General features: G+C 34.7%; 1 protein-coding gene across 1 annotated transcript; it reads right to left on the minus strand.

Annotated features, from left to right (window-relative positions):
• Positions 1 to 5,692: 5,692 nt before the first annotated feature.
• On the minus strand, positions 5,693 to 16,871 carry cd8b (cd8 beta). The gene is made up of 8 exons (XM_055180249.2): positions 15,491 to 16,871; positions 10,763 to 10,934; positions 9,092 to 9,448; positions 8,539 to 8,625; positions 8,354 to 8,440; positions 7,780 to 7,813; positions 7,639 to 7,689; positions 5,693 to 6,052 (listed from the first exon to the last, which is right to left on the minus strand). The coding sequence occupies exons 2-7, from the start codon at positions 10,806 to 10,808 to the stop codon at positions 7,671 to 7,673; spliced, it is 630 nt and encodes a 209-aa protein (XP_055036224.2). The 5' UTR covers positions 10,809 to 10,934; positions 15,491 to 16,871; the 3' UTR covers positions 5,693 to 6,052; positions 7,639 to 7,670.
• Positions 16,872 to 16,958: the final 87 nt, after the last annotated feature.

The raw sequence follows: 16,958 nt of genomic DNA on the forward strand, positions 1-16,958 counted from the left end.
AATTACAATGTTATTGCAGCTGGGTTGCCGGAAATTTACCGTAGATTTAAATTTATGTTATTTACTGGCAAGAGTTTGTTCAAAGTTAAATACATTTTAAATATTAACAAGTCTTTATCTTTACAGAAAAAAACTATACATTAACAGCCTCATGCAAAGCATTCTGGGAACCAGAAATCATCATCAACCAGAATGTTTTGCTTGATGCTGTATTTTTACAAAATGTTGCCAGTAAATAACATAAATTTAAATCTACGGTAAGTTACCGGCAGCTGCAATTTCTACGGATTTTTTTTACAGTGACCAGATAACCTTTTAATGTGAAATTTCTTTCATATGTTTTTAAACATTACCATCAGTGGTCTCATGTTATTAAAAGTTAATAAGTTAATAACTTTTATACATATAATTTGTTTTTAAAAGTTATGTCAACTTATCACAGGTCAAAACCTAAAAAGGGTTGAATTGATTTGATTTTTACAGTTGTAATAAACTTGTTATAACAACGAAGATGCGATCAAAGAACCATTTTTTGGTTCCTCAAAGAACCTTTAAAGCAAGGGGTCTTATAAGAACCATTTTTAACTTACCTTGTAGAAAAGTTTTCCACTAACGTTTATTGTTAATTTTAAATTATACAGTATATTTTCTACAGACAGCTACCTGCTACAATATAAATTAATTAAATATTGTCCTTTTCTGTGTCTATCAATGGCAACATTTTATTAATGTATGTTTCTTTAACATTATAAGTAATAAACTGGTGGGTATATTGTTTTGTGATTGTATTTTACCAAACTACTGCACAGGCTAATGCATTTTTTCTGTTTAATTACATCACATTACAGTTTCTTTACTGTAATTCAACTGTTTGATAATGAGATAACGTTGTAGGGACTTTCCTCACTGCAGTTGGTCTAACTTTGCTTTATAAAATATCTGTGTTTTCTACGATATATCAATCTGTTTGCCCTAAGAGATAATAATATTGTAATTCTACATCAATAAATATCATATATATGTAATTTTACATGGAAAAAACGTATAGGCCTACTTTTATATAGCATGTGTGTAATTCTATAAAACAGGTTAACACTATTGGTTAGATAGTAGATTGAGCACTGCATGGTTTTAGCATTGTTTGTAAATACACAGCTTTTAACTTTTTTAAATTTTTGCTGTTGTCATTGTGGTGTTCCTTAAATAAAGATGTGTGTTATTGTACAATAGGTTTGCTGTAACATTGAACCTGTCAGGGGGATCAGAGTGGGTTTCTTGTTCCTCTCAACGGATAACCCATCTGAAGCACAGCTGAAAAACAACTTTACAAAGCACACAGAAACAAAGATTATATGAATGTATATTAAGAATATATTTATAAATATAAATATAAAGCATTCAAATAAATATCATTGAAATATAACATATGTAATACAAATGCCTATTTTATGTCATGGGACATGATGATTTCTGGTAAACGAAAGATCATAAAGAAAACAAAGAAGATGCTACAAAGCAAACTAACTTCCTCAACTTTCCTGTTTTCTCACAATATTGTATTCTTATTCACGTTTTAAGATGAAACACATTTTACTGCAATTTCACTGAACGCTGGCCATATAGAGCATGTGAACGTTTAATTTTTTTGTCTCTCTCTGTGTGTGTGAAAAATTACATAAAATGTAAATGTTATGGATGTGATGATTTAGCCATCGTATTACCTTGTTATTTATAAATTATATATTTTACAATCAATAAAACAAGTTCCAATGAGGCATCATTTTGTTTTTTATGAAATAATGCATAAAGCTGAATCTAACCCACTCTGCCTACACCTTTATGTGGTTTAGCATTTCGAATTTAATTCGAAATCGAATTTAAATCTATCTTTTAATATAAAATCATGAAGGAATAAAATGTCATTTGATTAAATCATGCCGCCTTTCACCCACAAAATACCATCTATCTCCACCTAGAAATGTGTTAGATCTAAATCCTTCCTGCAAATCCAACATGACAAACATTAATGAGATAATGAATAAAAGCTGATGGAAATCATCATCTTTTGAGAGACTGTAGAGATGTAACAGTGTAATGGAGGTTCAGGTTAAGTGTCTGTGTGCATGTGACGCTCTCTATGTGGCAAGATCTGCGGTCTCTCTGCGGTCGTTTTGTTTCAGTGTAACGCTGAAGAGCTCAAAGCTGAACGAGCGATGCGAGGGAGATAACGTTCTCTCTGCTCTCTCTCTTTTAACACAGGAAGGGGTTTGTTCATTTACCTCAATGTATAAGAAAGAACAGCTGCATATCAAATTCAATGCCAACACAGTTTCTCCCAAACAGGTTTGACAAAAATGATATAAATTGCATTCTTGTTTAAGACTTACTCTCACCTAGGGTTTACAAATGTCCTAAACAGGCCTGCATTGTAAACTTCTTTCGATTCATATACACGGGACAAATTTGAACAACAATGGAACATGAAAACTGTTTCAGGATAAACAGGACATCTCATTTTACTTTATCTTAAAAGCATTGCATTTCTTCACTTTTGATAAGATCTACACATGCAGTGACCTCAAGATGTACTTTGGCACTTAAGTCACAGTTAAACATGTATGAATTACTTATTTGGATAACAAAACACCATGCTTCTGCACATAAATAGTAGAAGTGTAAAGTTCCACTTCATGCAGGTGTAAGCAAAATAACCACAGGTGTAATTCATCACATAAACAATGAATTCTGCTAGTGTTCAACTAGAAAGTTGTTATTTTTACATTTAAACACCATTTCAAACTCTTACACATTTATAAAGTGTCTAAACACCATTTTGGGTCACAACCATACACTTAATATATTAGTAGTTCAAAGGTACATAGTAATACCTAAAAGGTACATATTGGTACCAAAATAGTACACATTTGTATCGAAATAGTACATTTTATGACCTTTCTAAAGGGTACCGGCCCAGTGAAAGCGATGTATTTAACAATGAATGTACTGTTGACAATTCTTAGAAAAGTTCATGCTCTCACCCCACCAATATGTTTGAATAAATAATAAAATTGGGCAATTTTTTTCAATATTAATTAATATTTAGAGGTTACTTAAGACCTTTGAAGTTTAACACATTTGCATATTGCATGTATAATTGTTTAATAATATATACTTATTGCAGCAATGGACTTATTTGAGCATGCTCCATGCAATTAAAACTCCTGTTTTAGTTGTGATATGTCGTTCAAAGCAAGAAAGATTCAATGTGAATGAAGTACAATTGACAATATACAGTAAGAAAATGACTGACGCAACAGAAAGCAAGTCCGCTATATGGTCGGATCAGAAGAGACTGAAATAACTGGAACAAAGTTATCCTCCAAGAAGCAAGTTTTATGTGTTGTGCGTTTTTAAATGGTACAGTTTTTGCAAAAATACGTGATTTCGGAAATAATCAAAGGCTTTGAGCAACCTCTAGATATGGTAGAAATAATTCAAAATTTTGCACAGTGTGTTTTTATTGATATCCTAACACATTTAGCGGGTGAAAGTTGAACATTTCAAAAAAAAAAATTTTTTTTTGACCCATTAAGGACCACCCTACTCTGCATTCAACTCATCCAATGAATGGGTGATTCTCACAAAAACTTGGTTTTAAAAATGTCAAGCATGAAAATGTAAAAATTGCTTAAATTTACTTTTTTTCCCCCAGACATTGAAAACAAAGTCTGGAGTAAATGGGAACATTAATTTAAAAACTTTTACTTATCATTTAACACTTTTTGTAACATCATTAAAAAAATTTGTCCTAAAAAATCTCATTACCGCAACAGTCAGAAAACATCAACACTGACATATTTTCAAAATGACATGACAAACCTGAAAGAACATAATTTGGAGATTCTGCACATGCATTTAAAATCAAAGTATTATGCTTCTATTAATTAAATTAACAGTTAATAAGCATCTGTTGCGGTAATTATAATCAAAATGTCGTGTAAGCATTCTGACAAGACAATATTTCAAATTAAGTGTAAAAAAATGATCTTACCTGGTAGCCATCTTGAAGTAACTGGTCCATGTGCTTGGTCACTCAAAATCAAACTTTATTAAAATTCTGTATGTGTGCTTAAACTGTTCTCAAAAAGTGTTGCGGAGAATGAGAACATCAGGCATGGACACATCATTTTCCTAATTTTTCTTCATTATTATTATACATGAATATTCAGTAAATATTTTTTCTGTCATCTAAAGTAATCTAGCAAAACATCCATTTATTTTTTTTTCTTAATATTTTTGTGTTAATTTGATTAAATTACAACATAACGCATGTTCAAACACGGCCGGACACATTGCGGTAATGAGAATTTCAGCAGAAAATGAGATAATTCTTATGTTGAAATCACACATTGTGCAAGGTAGAACACAGTATTGTGTTAATTCTGATGCTTTTTAATGTTACTATATTACACATTTTAAAGCTAAAATCATTAGTGCCGTGGTGTTTCAATGGTTTCGTGAGAATCACCCGAGTAGTGAACACACACACATCCGGAGCAGTGGGCACCATACCCGCAGCGTCCGGGGAGCAATTGGGGACAGGTACCTTGCTCAAGGGCACCTCAATTGCAACCTGCCAGCCAGGAGACTTGAACTGGCATCTCTCATGTTACTTTAACCATAGGCTTTCATTAGACTACGAATGCCCCACAGTGACAGCTTGGGAACATTTTTTTAACGGTGTAGTGGATCACTAAACTCCAGTGGAGTGGAACATAAAATAAACATTTCAAGAAACACTGACTTTCTGACCTTCGTGAGGTTGCATGCAACATCATTCAGTCGCATAGTTTCATAAAAACACTCGCTTAAAGAGGGAAACCAGACAACACCCAGACACATAAACCAGATAAATAACACAACATAAACCATCATATCACAGACACGTGACATCGATCTAAAATAAATCACAAAGCACAAATAAACACTATAAGAAATGAAAAACAAAGATTGCATGTAATATAATTTATTACACATGAATAAGGTATAAAGCAAAATTAAAAAACATGTTATATAGTAAAATGAGAAAACTGTACATTCAATTACAAATTTTACATGCTGTGCTGGTTCTGAAAAGCACAATAAGCAATGCGGTAATATTCTTTTAAAATCAAGAACAGAACGTAAAGGACAAATAAGAGTGTAGGAAACAAGCACAGCTGGGTTCAATCAGCGGTTATAATAGATTCAGTTTTGGGGAAATTGCAGCAGTACACTCCTAAAAATGAAGGTTTCTTCACAGCAATGCCACTGAAGAACTATTTCTTACTCGCAAAGAAACCTTTAACTTCTTTCTGAACTTTTAATTGTCTTAATCCACTACAAAGAAAATTTTGCGCAACAGAAAGTTTCTGTTGATGGTAAGGGAACCATATAGACAGAGAAAGCTTTACTTTTAAGAGTGTATAGAATCAGCTCTGTTGAAATTCAGTCCAGCCCGACAATGAATCGAATACATTCTATGTATGTGTTTATAAATTCAAGTGGACTGAAAATGGTAGTTTACTTAAAAAAAAATGCATTTGGGTCTTAAGTAACACAGGTATACTTGTAGCAATACATTGTATGGGTCAAAATTATTTTCTTTTATGACAAAAAGCATTAGCATATTATGTAAAGATAAATATAAAAAGAACATTTCCTACCATAAATATATCAAAACTTTAATTTTGTGAATGGATGCATTTGATAAAAACCTCATTTGGGAAACTTTAAAGGCGATTTCTCAGTTATATCTCGGCCAAATATTGTCCTATCCTAACAAACCAAACATCAATGGAAAGATTATTAATTTAACTTTCATGTATAGTTCAACTTTCAATAAACTGACCCTTATGACTGGGTTTGTTGTCCAAAAGTGTCACATTTAGGGTCAAATTTCTATGGCAGAATTCAAACTGGATTTCTCCACGATGTTTGTGCTCATGAAAATGAGGAAAAATCCCCTAAAAATCCGCTATTGGAACATTGTTTTAGTAGTGAAGGACCACACCTGAAAATGAACAAACCAGAAAAAATCCCATTAGTTAGTCTGCGAATACAAAAAATGAACATCTGCCTATCCAGCAAGCAATTTTACATTTTAAAAACGTCTAAAAGACGACTAAAACGTCCAGACATAAAAGGGCAAAAACTGGGTTATCAGTGAAAATGTAATTGATGTCTAACCATATAGCCCAAAAATAAATTGTTATAATTTAAAGGATGTTCCCACACACCTTACACTTATGCACACCATCCTGTTAGATGTTTAAAGATGTGTAAGGAATAATTGACGACGTGCCGTTGAATTATTAGAAAAATAATGCACACCCAAGGTGTTTGCATTATTTTTCAATAATTCAATGGCCCGGAGTCAATTATTCGACTTATACTACTGTTACCACACCTCAATATTTAAAGGTATTCATCCAGTTTTTGTCCTTAAATCACTATTGTGAGTAGGACTATTTCTTCCGCGTCTCATCCAACGGCTCTTTTGCTTGTTCCAAAACGTCATTTTAAAGCTGACAATGGAGGCTTGAGACGTTGATAGCATTCTAATGCAGTTATTAATGAAGTTATTAAAAAGAGAGCGAGAGCGACAGAGATACAGAGAGAGAAAGAAAAAAGAGAGAGCGAGCAAGAGAGAGAGATTCTGTGAATGATCTAAACAGCGCTGTTATTGCCTCAGAAAATCATCTGTCATGTTGTTTTTGTTAGTCTGTTATAACAGTTAACTATGCAAAGTGATATGGAACTGTAATGTGGTCAAGAGAGCTGCCTGGAACTACGTTCGCCATGCGTTTCCCAGAAAATAATTGCACACCTTAGAACGTTCATCAGCCAATCAGATTCAAGCTTTCAATGGACCCGTAGTAAACCATGTTATTGCATTACACAACATTCATATACATCCAATCCTGTTATTTGTTTACATTGGGCATTGTTATCCTCCTATGACTTATGAGGCAATGAATCTTTTATTTGTCTTAGCTTGCATTAACCGAGTTGTGGCATTTCCCTTGGTATGCAGAAATCTCGACATGAGCTGATCAGTTGTGGTCATGAAGTTCGACCAGACTTCCCTATTCCAATATCCACTTCTTTATCTTATAAGTGTCTATAAATGATAAGTCATGTATCAGTATTCAAACTTGCTTACGCAAGTGTCGATCATGTGATTGTTCCAGACAATTCCTAGCATCTAGCAGGTGCTTAGCATTTCCTTTGTGTATCCTATAAGGAGAACTCTCTCAAATAAACTTTGGTCTATGTTTGAACGCATTCAGTAACTGTATATATATATATATATATATATATAAGAACTCTCTGGCTTAGATTGATATATGATTCGATTTATATTCTAACATAAATGAAATTAATAAAAAATGTATAAAACCAAACACCACTGTTGACATTGCTTACATGATGGAATATCATACATCTCAAAAGTTATTTAGGCAAATACGACATGTTACTGAGGTGGGTTACTCATATCCGGACTATATCAGGTCTATAAGTAACCAGACAATAAGACAATAAAAGACGGCTACTGCTTCCTGCTGCTATTTTAATGTGTTATATGTATAAACTCACTTTTTTTGAGCCAAAGTGCTTGAACTTCATCCTCATCTGAACTGATTCGTTCTAAAGAGGGATTGACAGGACACAAAACTTTTTTATACATGATCTATGTAGACCTGAACACAGACATAAAAAAAATCCAATGCAACTTACTTTGCAAATTGATGTCTGCACTTCCTAGGTAGACCTGTTGACCAGCAAACATAATCAAACCGTCAACAAAATATATTTGCCAGATTGATATAAAATGTCTATGAGATTCATAATAAATTCAACAACATTTTCTTAATGGGTATCAAGATGCACGGGTTAATCCAAAATGAGCGTGTTACGATTCATCCACAATTTTTTTTTGATATTCAGGTCGCGGTCGGTCAGGTTGGTTGAAATAAAGATGCCAATTAACTATTTTAAACAATTACTACTTTAAAAAAATGCAGGGCAGGAAGCGGGTTGGGTACAATTTTTTTTCATTTTTTTGTTGCGGGCGGGTTAGTTACATAAACATTGGTCGAGTACAGTTTGTTTATACATTGACCCGCGCATCACTGATGGGTATGTAAGCATTGGACTGAGGTTGTTTAATCACGAACATTCAATAAACCGTTTCAGGAAAAAAAAGATTCAGGAATCCAGAAAAAGTAGGAAAAGCATGGAAAAAATCCTTACATTGAGTTATTAGCATATTGAAATGACATACAGTATATGAACTCTGTATGTTACTTACGACTGAAGTAGTAAAGTGTGCCCGCAAGAGCAACAGCCAACAGCAGAAGAGCACCAATGCCCGGCCAAAGGATCGAGCGCACACAGCCTGCACCGCAACACAAGCAATCAAACTTTATGAGAGATATGATACACATCAACAGACAAAACACTGTCTTTTAGGACACTGAATGAGCCATACTGTACCTTCAGGAGTAAAGGGTCTACAACTTTTACAGGACGGCCTTTTTTTGGGGGGCTTGGTCGTTGGTGGCTGAAGCGTTGGAGGATTCACTGTGCACAAAGAAAATATTATTATATTTTTAAATTGTGCTATATGTAAAATATTTATTGATTTAAATAAATAAATGACAGCTCTGGGATTCACAAAAAGAACCGGGGAGATTTCATTCTCATTTTTTACCAAGCCTAAACCAACACCACCATTACATTCGAATGCCAAATACCGCCATCATCTGAAGTTCATCCTCAAATGACCATGTGCCCATCAGTATATGATCGTAAGATGTTTAAACATCAAAATGAACGAGGATAGACTTTCATGGAAACACCTTTACACCTCTCACTTTGTTATGTGTGACTACATTATCAATATGACTCTGTAAACCAATATTTAATCTCTCAGTTTCATTGCCTCTGCATGCTTGACTTTCTTAAGACGAAAACCTTGACTGACTAACAATAACCAAAACTACTAGAGTAAGAAATAAAAGGGAGTATGTTCAAATATAAATAATACCTCCAGGCCTAATATAATATCCAACAGGAATGACAGGTTTAGTTTTAAACATGCAGGAATAAATGCCAGCTTCATCTTCCCGAAATCCAGTGATACGGAGGCTGTAGCTGGCTTTCGATCCTGCGGACATGGAGCCCTTGATGCGCTGCATCGTGTCATTGTCAAGTTCTCCGTGTTTTCCGGTGCCAGCGCTGTTATAATACAAAAGAAACTGGAGGCTGTTATTCTTCTCGAAGTATCGGTACCAGAAAGCCTCCTGGCAGGTGTGATCCGGACAATTACAGTTAAGAGTCTCCGTGCCACCGATTTTGGGGTAGAGAACCGTCAACGTCTCTCGGGAGGAGCTCTGTGCGGACACTTAAGGGGAAATAAAGAAAAGATATATTTATTTACATTTCTGTACAAACTTTATCTACAAAATTGGCCTTTTTGTACACATGCATACACATCCCCTACATGCCTTTTAACTATGCAGACGAAACAGAAGTAAGAGTTATAAAAAGATGTAATTTCACAATAAACCATAAAGTTAGAAACACATTAGTCAATACGTTCCTAGTTGTTATGTAAGAATGGAAATCTGATTGCAAAACATTTTTCCTCCCTTATCAGAGAAAGTGGCACATTATTTCACCATAACATTTTGAGATAAACGTCCTGTATGTGGGCATGAGCACAAAAGCATATAGTTCATTTGTTTTAAACTATTACTGCCACTGTCAAGGACATTCTGGGAAAATAAATTGACACTACGGAAGTACTGGTATTCACGTTTGTGCAGTATACCATTAAAAAAAGAAATGTACTGTAATGGTGCCAAAGTTTTTTTAAATACAACACGCTGCATACAAACATGTTGCTGCCACCCAGTCTCACAAGGTTTCGTGATATAGTCACGTAATTTTTCGATTCTTTTTTCGTGATACTATCACGGATTTCCACGTTTTTCGTGATCGTATAACGAAATTCTGTTTTCGTGTGACCCAGGGCCCAGTGACAAGGACATGACCCCTATAGGTTTAGTATATCAAAATGATTTTGTCTAGGAAAGATGGGACCCACCCGTAAAAGTTTTGTCCTGGGTCCTGCTTTGATGGCTTACAGTTGAACATATTGTTAAAAATTTTTGCAAATTAAATCTAATGTATGCAAACGAAGAAACATTTCGACATACAGCGGGTACATAATCGGTTATACTGTAGTACATAAATCCGGAGTGTATGAAATATTTTAATCATAAATCTATCATTCGGCTTGTATGCTTACAATCTACATTTTGTTACATTTTAATACATTTTGTTTTAAAGCATTTTTTAATTCAATATAAGGAATATGTAAACATTTCTTTAGCAAAATAATTGAATAGAAATGAAATGTCAACCAGGTTCACGATGCAAAACTTGCTGCTTTTGGCCTACAGATCATGCGCATCGCAATACATTTGATCTACAGTATTAAATAAAAACATCATCTCAACACAATTTATAATGAACTGCACAAACCTAAATGTAATGTTTACATAAAAAATGTAATAACAATGTCATTAATTTACTTTGAGTTGCGTAAACTTCCTTATAGTACTCGGCAGACTGCTCAGGCCATGTTTTCAGGACGTTTAAGTCTGTATCCAGCTTAATGTTTTCCAAATATAATGTAAGGAAAAGATCTTACCTGCTGTCCATACGAACAGACAAATCCATACGCAATAGACGGTCATTCTTGGTTATCTGTGTGTGTGTGTGAGCTGTCAACTGTGTGTGTGTTTTCCTCTCTCTTGTTTTGTCATACAGAAAGGAGGATCCCTAGTGCGGGGGTCCACACTGATGAACCAATTACTGACAGCCTATCAGAGAATGAGTCACATATAACGTACATCTTAATGTAGCCTATATGGAAAATAAAAAGTTTTGTTTTCAAAGAAAAGAGAGTTTTAAACTTAATGTAAGTTGTAAACGTAATGACTCCTATTTATTTATCTCTCACAAATATGCAATTGTTTTATGCACCAAACATTAAACTATACAAATTGTTTGACAAATGTATACAGTATATGTACGTTAATATACACATTGTATTTTAAATTAATTTAGTATAGACCAACAAGTAACCCTGAATATTTGTAAGTGGTTGCGTTACACTTTAGAAATAGTATAGAGAAATAGGTCAAGTACACGACTGTAGTATGCAAAATATACATACCGGTACTAAAACGTAAAGTTTTGTTTGATGCATTGCTGAGTGTATTTTAAGATGCAAGGTTTTGGGATTGTACTTAATGATCTTGAGTCAACTTAATGTGTTGATGTCATTTAAACAATTTTTTAAACGATTTAAAAAATGTAGAAAACTTGAGTAACTTAAAACACGTACATTGCCGGAAAGGTTAAGGCGCTGAAACCTTACATAATCTATAATGAGCATTTAAAAATGTACTACAGTAGCACAAAACCACATCTCTTGATGTGAACTTCACAAGACATTTTGCCGTATACAGAACCAAACAAAATCAACATAAGCTTGATGGTCATTTCATTAGTTTGCCAAATAATAACAGCGATCATTAAAGTACGTTTTTCTTACAGTTTACCTAAAACAGAGCACACAGACGCGTTAACCTTAAACGCCTCTTCAAATATGATCCTTGAACCAAACACAGGTGTGTGACCTAAAACGCACCTGCATCTGTCTGCAGAACAGTACAGCTGGAACGGCATCAAATCTCACACAACGCATAAAATACACAAAGGTTTGAAATCCATCAGATAAAATACCACACATCAGCAGCACTGGATTAATAAAAGATCTGAAAACTTGCACTCTAAAAAAATATGGGTGTGGACAAACCCAACCACGGTGTAAAATGAATCAAAAAAGTTCTAGTTTAAACCAGTGGTTGAGTTTGTCCATGGTCCTAAAATGTACGATTTAGGCACAGATATGTATACATTTGCGTACCTCTGAGGTACTAATATGAACTCTGTAGGTGCAAATGTATAATTTTTAAAGGGAACGGCCCCAGTGACAGCTAGGGGCCTTTTTTCACCATTTATTCCGACCGTGTATAACTAAGCAGTGGTTAGGTTCTGTAGGGCAAGTTGGGCCTGCAGTTTCGTATCCATGGGGTGAAACAACCCACAATTTTGTGTATAATTTAGTCTAGTTCTCATTCATTTTTCATGACATTATTATTCTCAAATAAGACTCTCACATCACAAAGATCAGTCTGATCTTATGAGAATTTGTACATATACTTTGTATTAATTTATACAAAGTGAATCATACAAAAACATACAATTTTCATTAAAAAGACAATCCACTTAAAAAAAAAGGCTTATTTTCCAGCTCCCCTAGAGTTAAACAATGGAGTTTTACCAATTTGGAATCCATTTAGCTGATTGCCGTTGTCATGAGCAATTCGGTCCCCCCTGGCAATTCGGTCTCCCCTATAGGACCCCCGCGTGATTCCATTGGCTGAAAAACTCCTTATGGGTAGTTTTCTAAGCGCCTTATTACAATTCCTACAAAATCACTTTATGATTTATGTAGTTAGAACGTTGTTAAAATTACAATTAATGTCTTTTAAATGATATAGTAGTATATAAATAAGGCTATAGGTGGGAGATCTACACATTGCTCGTGTCATTTTATTATTTAGATTATTATACTTTATACCACGGGTCTGTTGAATGCTGCATTCTGATTGGCTGAGAAATGTTCTATAGGTGTTGATTATTTTTCTGTAAACCGCACACCTAACTTTTCAAATGTCTTAAAAATAGGCACCAGAGCAATGTTTGTGGTAACCGTGGTATAAGCGGAATAATTGACTCCGGTCCTTTGAATTATTTGAAAATAATGCACACCTGCGGTGTAACGGCACTCCGCTTCGCGTCGTGCCGCATTACCACCTTGGTGTGCATTATTTTCTTATAATTCAATGGCCCGTCGTCAATTATTCCTTACGTACCCTTTACACTTTTGTACTGTGTAAAGTTAATAAATTACTTATACAAAACCCAATTACTACATAGCTGAATCACACATCAAAATTATAATTTATAAGCCATGATTACTACACTTTTACTATTAAAAAAAATGCACTTTGTAAGGTATGTTAATAATTTACAAAAAAGAATTGTTTTTGTAAAGCATATGATGTCACAAAAGTACTGACGTGCCTGCAACATGAATATTAGTTTATTATATTATTTTTTTGGTTAACTTTTATAAAAAAAAAATGTGTATGCTTCTATTTTGTACACCATAATTAGCTTGCTAGTCCGCTAACGCAGACGAGATATCGCAATGTCAAATTTTTAAACAGGCATTAGTGCTAGGTACCAATTGGGGTCCTAGGGGAGACCGAATTGCCAGGGGGGACTGAATTGCTCATGACACCGTGTCTGGCGCTACCACTTTTAGCATAGCTTAGCATTAGCATTGAGCTCAAATATAACCAAAGAGTTTTGATATTTTTCCTATTTGTATCATGGGTAGAGCAGGCGCAATGATATGACACAGTGCCCAAAAATAGTCTCCCAGCTATTAAAAGTTACCATGGGGACTATTTTCATGCGTTGCGTAAAAAATCATTGCGCCTGCTGCACCCATAATACGGCAGCAAATTCCTTGATTATTATGCCAGAATGAGAGTATATTTCCTAGCCATGTCGGCCTAGAAAATCGCAACTTTTAATTTTCCGTTGGTCTTAGTACACGATGTAACTACAGACAATTTAGCGCGATTCTAATGGTCTAATTAGATTCAATGGAATATGCTACACTATGCTAAATGTAGTACTGCCACACCTGATCGGCTGAATGTATTCTAAAACGGTAAAACTCAATTGTTTAGCTCTAGGGGAGCTGGAAAAAGCCTATTTTTAAAAAAAGTGGAGTGTCCCTTTAAAAAAACAATAACCCCAACATCACAGGGGCAAACGCAAATTGTAAATTCAGTTAGGGTGACCATACGTGCCATTCTTCCCGGACACGCGCGTCCTGGCCAGGATTTCTGGTGCGTCTTCCGGAAGTCGTATTTGTTGACTGTATACGTCATAGAGGATTATTATTATTATCACAGAAAAGCAACCGTTACATTTTAAGGTAAGAATGAAACTACAATTGTATGTAGCCTATTATGTTTTTTAACTGAATGGTGAATGCGGTCAACAAACACAACTTCCGGAAGACGCACCAAAATCCTGGCCAGGACGCGTCCGGGAAGAATGGCACGTATGGTCACCCTAATTCCGTACAAATGTCGTACGAGTTAATACAAATTAGCCACCTATGTAAATTACATTATGCATTGCCATAAGATAGCTTTGCACTGATATACAACAGTTCCAACTTCGTTTTAGATGCTTGGATAAAATATGGATAAACCCAACCCAATAGTTTTAAATTAACCTATGATGGGTTATTTCTTACGACTGGTTCAAATATGGCCGTTTTCTAGGTTAATTTAAACCATCTCATGGGTGTGTATACTGTATATTTTACTCAACCATGGGTTGAAAACAACTCAACATTTTTATAGAGTGTCAAAAGCAGCAAAAACATGTTGTTTACTAACTTTATATCCAATCAAGTCACCAAATTTAGTCTTGTTTAGAGTCAATAAAACTGCAGGCCCAACTTGCCCTACAAAACCAAACCACTGCATACTCACACACTGTAAGAATAAATGGTCAAAAAATTAATTGCCCTGGGGCAGTACCCTTCAAAAAAGTACACCTAAAGAGTTCACACCAGTACCTCAGAGGCACATATTAGTACCAAATGTATACATACTGTATCTGTGACTAAATGGTACATTTTAGGACCTTTTTAAGCGTATTGCCCCAATGACCACTTGGGACCATTTCGTTTTTTTCTTACAGTGTATTTTAACCATTTTAAAGTCATTTAGGCTGTACAGTTCCTTAGTAAATCGCTCTAATGACGTTTTCAAACGTGTGGGACGTCGGAGTTAAGTGCTTATGTGGGAGGTAAACTGAAGGGTTTTAACACCTCAAACATCGACCCTCCTCTCCTTAAGAGGAGTAGAGGAGCTCATGGGCACGCTGAGTGGTCGTGAAGAGGGGAGGATGTGGGACACGCGCTCGCCTCGGAGGTCGAGAGTATAAAAGAGACGCATGGAGTCGAACCGCACGATTCTTTGAAAACAGGAGATCTCAGGGGGCTCACTCGACGAGCTCGTCTCTATGGAGGGCTTTCAACTGTGCGGTTAAAGGCTTAGAAAAAGCTCACATAGATGTAAAACATAAAACAGTGCGAGGAGGCATGTAAGTTAGATTCACATTTTAAGGTCCCTGACAACAATTAGATACAAAAAGAATGTGAAGATCATGATCAGGATTCATGCATATATGTAATAAATGAAAATGTACTCACCTCAAAGCCGCAAGCTCTTATTTTTCTGTGTAACCCAAAAGAGAGGTACTGACTGTATCTGTTAAACAAAATGACAAAGACATTTTTAAGTGAAGTGCAATTGGATCACTTAACCAAATTGTAAACTAGATCAACCGGGTCATCAAAAAAAACAAAAAAACAATCATGAATAACACCGAACCGTTTTTGAGTTTGATATTGTCAGACAGTGAATTATATGCATTTATGTCACTTCCTCACACAAAGCTATTGCATGACTTCAGAAGACTACACAAGTAGTATGGACTACTTTTGCATACTTCATTTTCCATTTTTGGACATTCAACATGGACGCTATGATCCAAGCGTTGTTCATGCATGAAGGCACTTTAAAGTTTAGAGAGGTGTAAAAATTCCCAAAAATAACAGAACAGACAAAAGACTTCAGAAAGATCTGCGGTTAAAATAGAGTAAAAAAAATTAACATTAAATAATAAAATATTTTTTGTGAACTTCAATACTGTGCAAAGTCTTAGGCCACCATCAGCTTTTTTAAAACAAAGTTTTAATGATCATCTTTTTTTATTTATTTTTCTCTATTCTTATATTGCATACACAATTTCTTGTAATTCCATATTGTATTATAATAAAGAGACTGAAAAATAATTATATATGCTCAATATACCACTGCAAAAACATCTAATGGTGGCACAATGGTCAACCTCTTTGCAACCAAGTGCTAACACAATGGATAAAACAATCTGGCGGGCTATATTTTTCATATAGTCTACTCAAAACTTTTTTGTTTTACTTGTTGATTTTATTTAATTTTACTATTTTACATTATTTAGAATGATAACATACAGAAAAGCTAATATAAAAAATGTAATAAATATTAAAATTGAGGCTTAACATAATGTGCTTTGGCGGGTAACCATGTTGGAGACCACTGGTCTAAGACTTTTGCACAGTACTGTTTTTCCTTAAAAGTGAAACCAAGTACGTACACAAAAATAATGAATTCAAAACAGCATTTCCTCTGAAATAAAAATGGTGTATGGTAAGACAAATACAAATTTCTACTATCAATGTTCCTTGAGAAATCAAATCCTTGAGTATTGAGTCGAAAATGTCCCATCAAATATGAATATGAGGATTGTTAGCGACACAACCAATACATTATAGTGTACGTTTTTGTTAAAGTGATAACGGTTTAAAGTCTTCAAAAAGAAAACATACAAAGCTCTTAGCAAGAAAGAGGTCAACAGAGCAGCAGTCATGTGTCCTCATTTAACTCCTGCACCTGTTAAGACCCATAAACAAACATTTTCCCACATATGCAGCATTGTGCATTAAATTAGGCTGACATCAGAACAGAATCAAACTCATTAAAAAAGCCAAAAATAAAGTAATACTGCCTGAGCTACATTTGTAAAACAATTTTTTTTATTTAATTCTTGGCCTATATATAGAAGGCCTTCATTGTTGT

This window comes from Misgurnus anguillicaudatus, chromosome 9 (assembly GCF_027580225.2).
Source record: "Misgurnus anguillicaudatus chromosome 9, ASM2758022v2, whole genome shotgun sequence".
Classification (NCBI taxonomy): Eukaryota; Metazoa; Chordata; class Actinopteri; order Cypriniformes; family Cobitidae; genus Misgurnus; species Misgurnus anguillicaudatus.

Bases quoted from the DNA above. Each gene is read 5' to 3' on its own strand.
- cd8b (XM_055180249.2), bottom strand. From the start codon at position 10,808: ATGACCGTCTATTGCGTATGGATTTGTCTGTTCGTATGGACAGCAG. The intron at 9,449-10,762 runs GTAAGATCTTTT...TTTCCCCTTAAG, and splicing joins TCTGTTCGTATGGACAGCAG to TGTCCGCACAGAGCTCCTCC. The intron at 8,441-8,538 runs GTACAGTATGGC...GTTGCGGTGCAG, and splicing joins TAGACCCTTTACTCCTGAAG to GCTGTGTGCGCTCGATCCTT.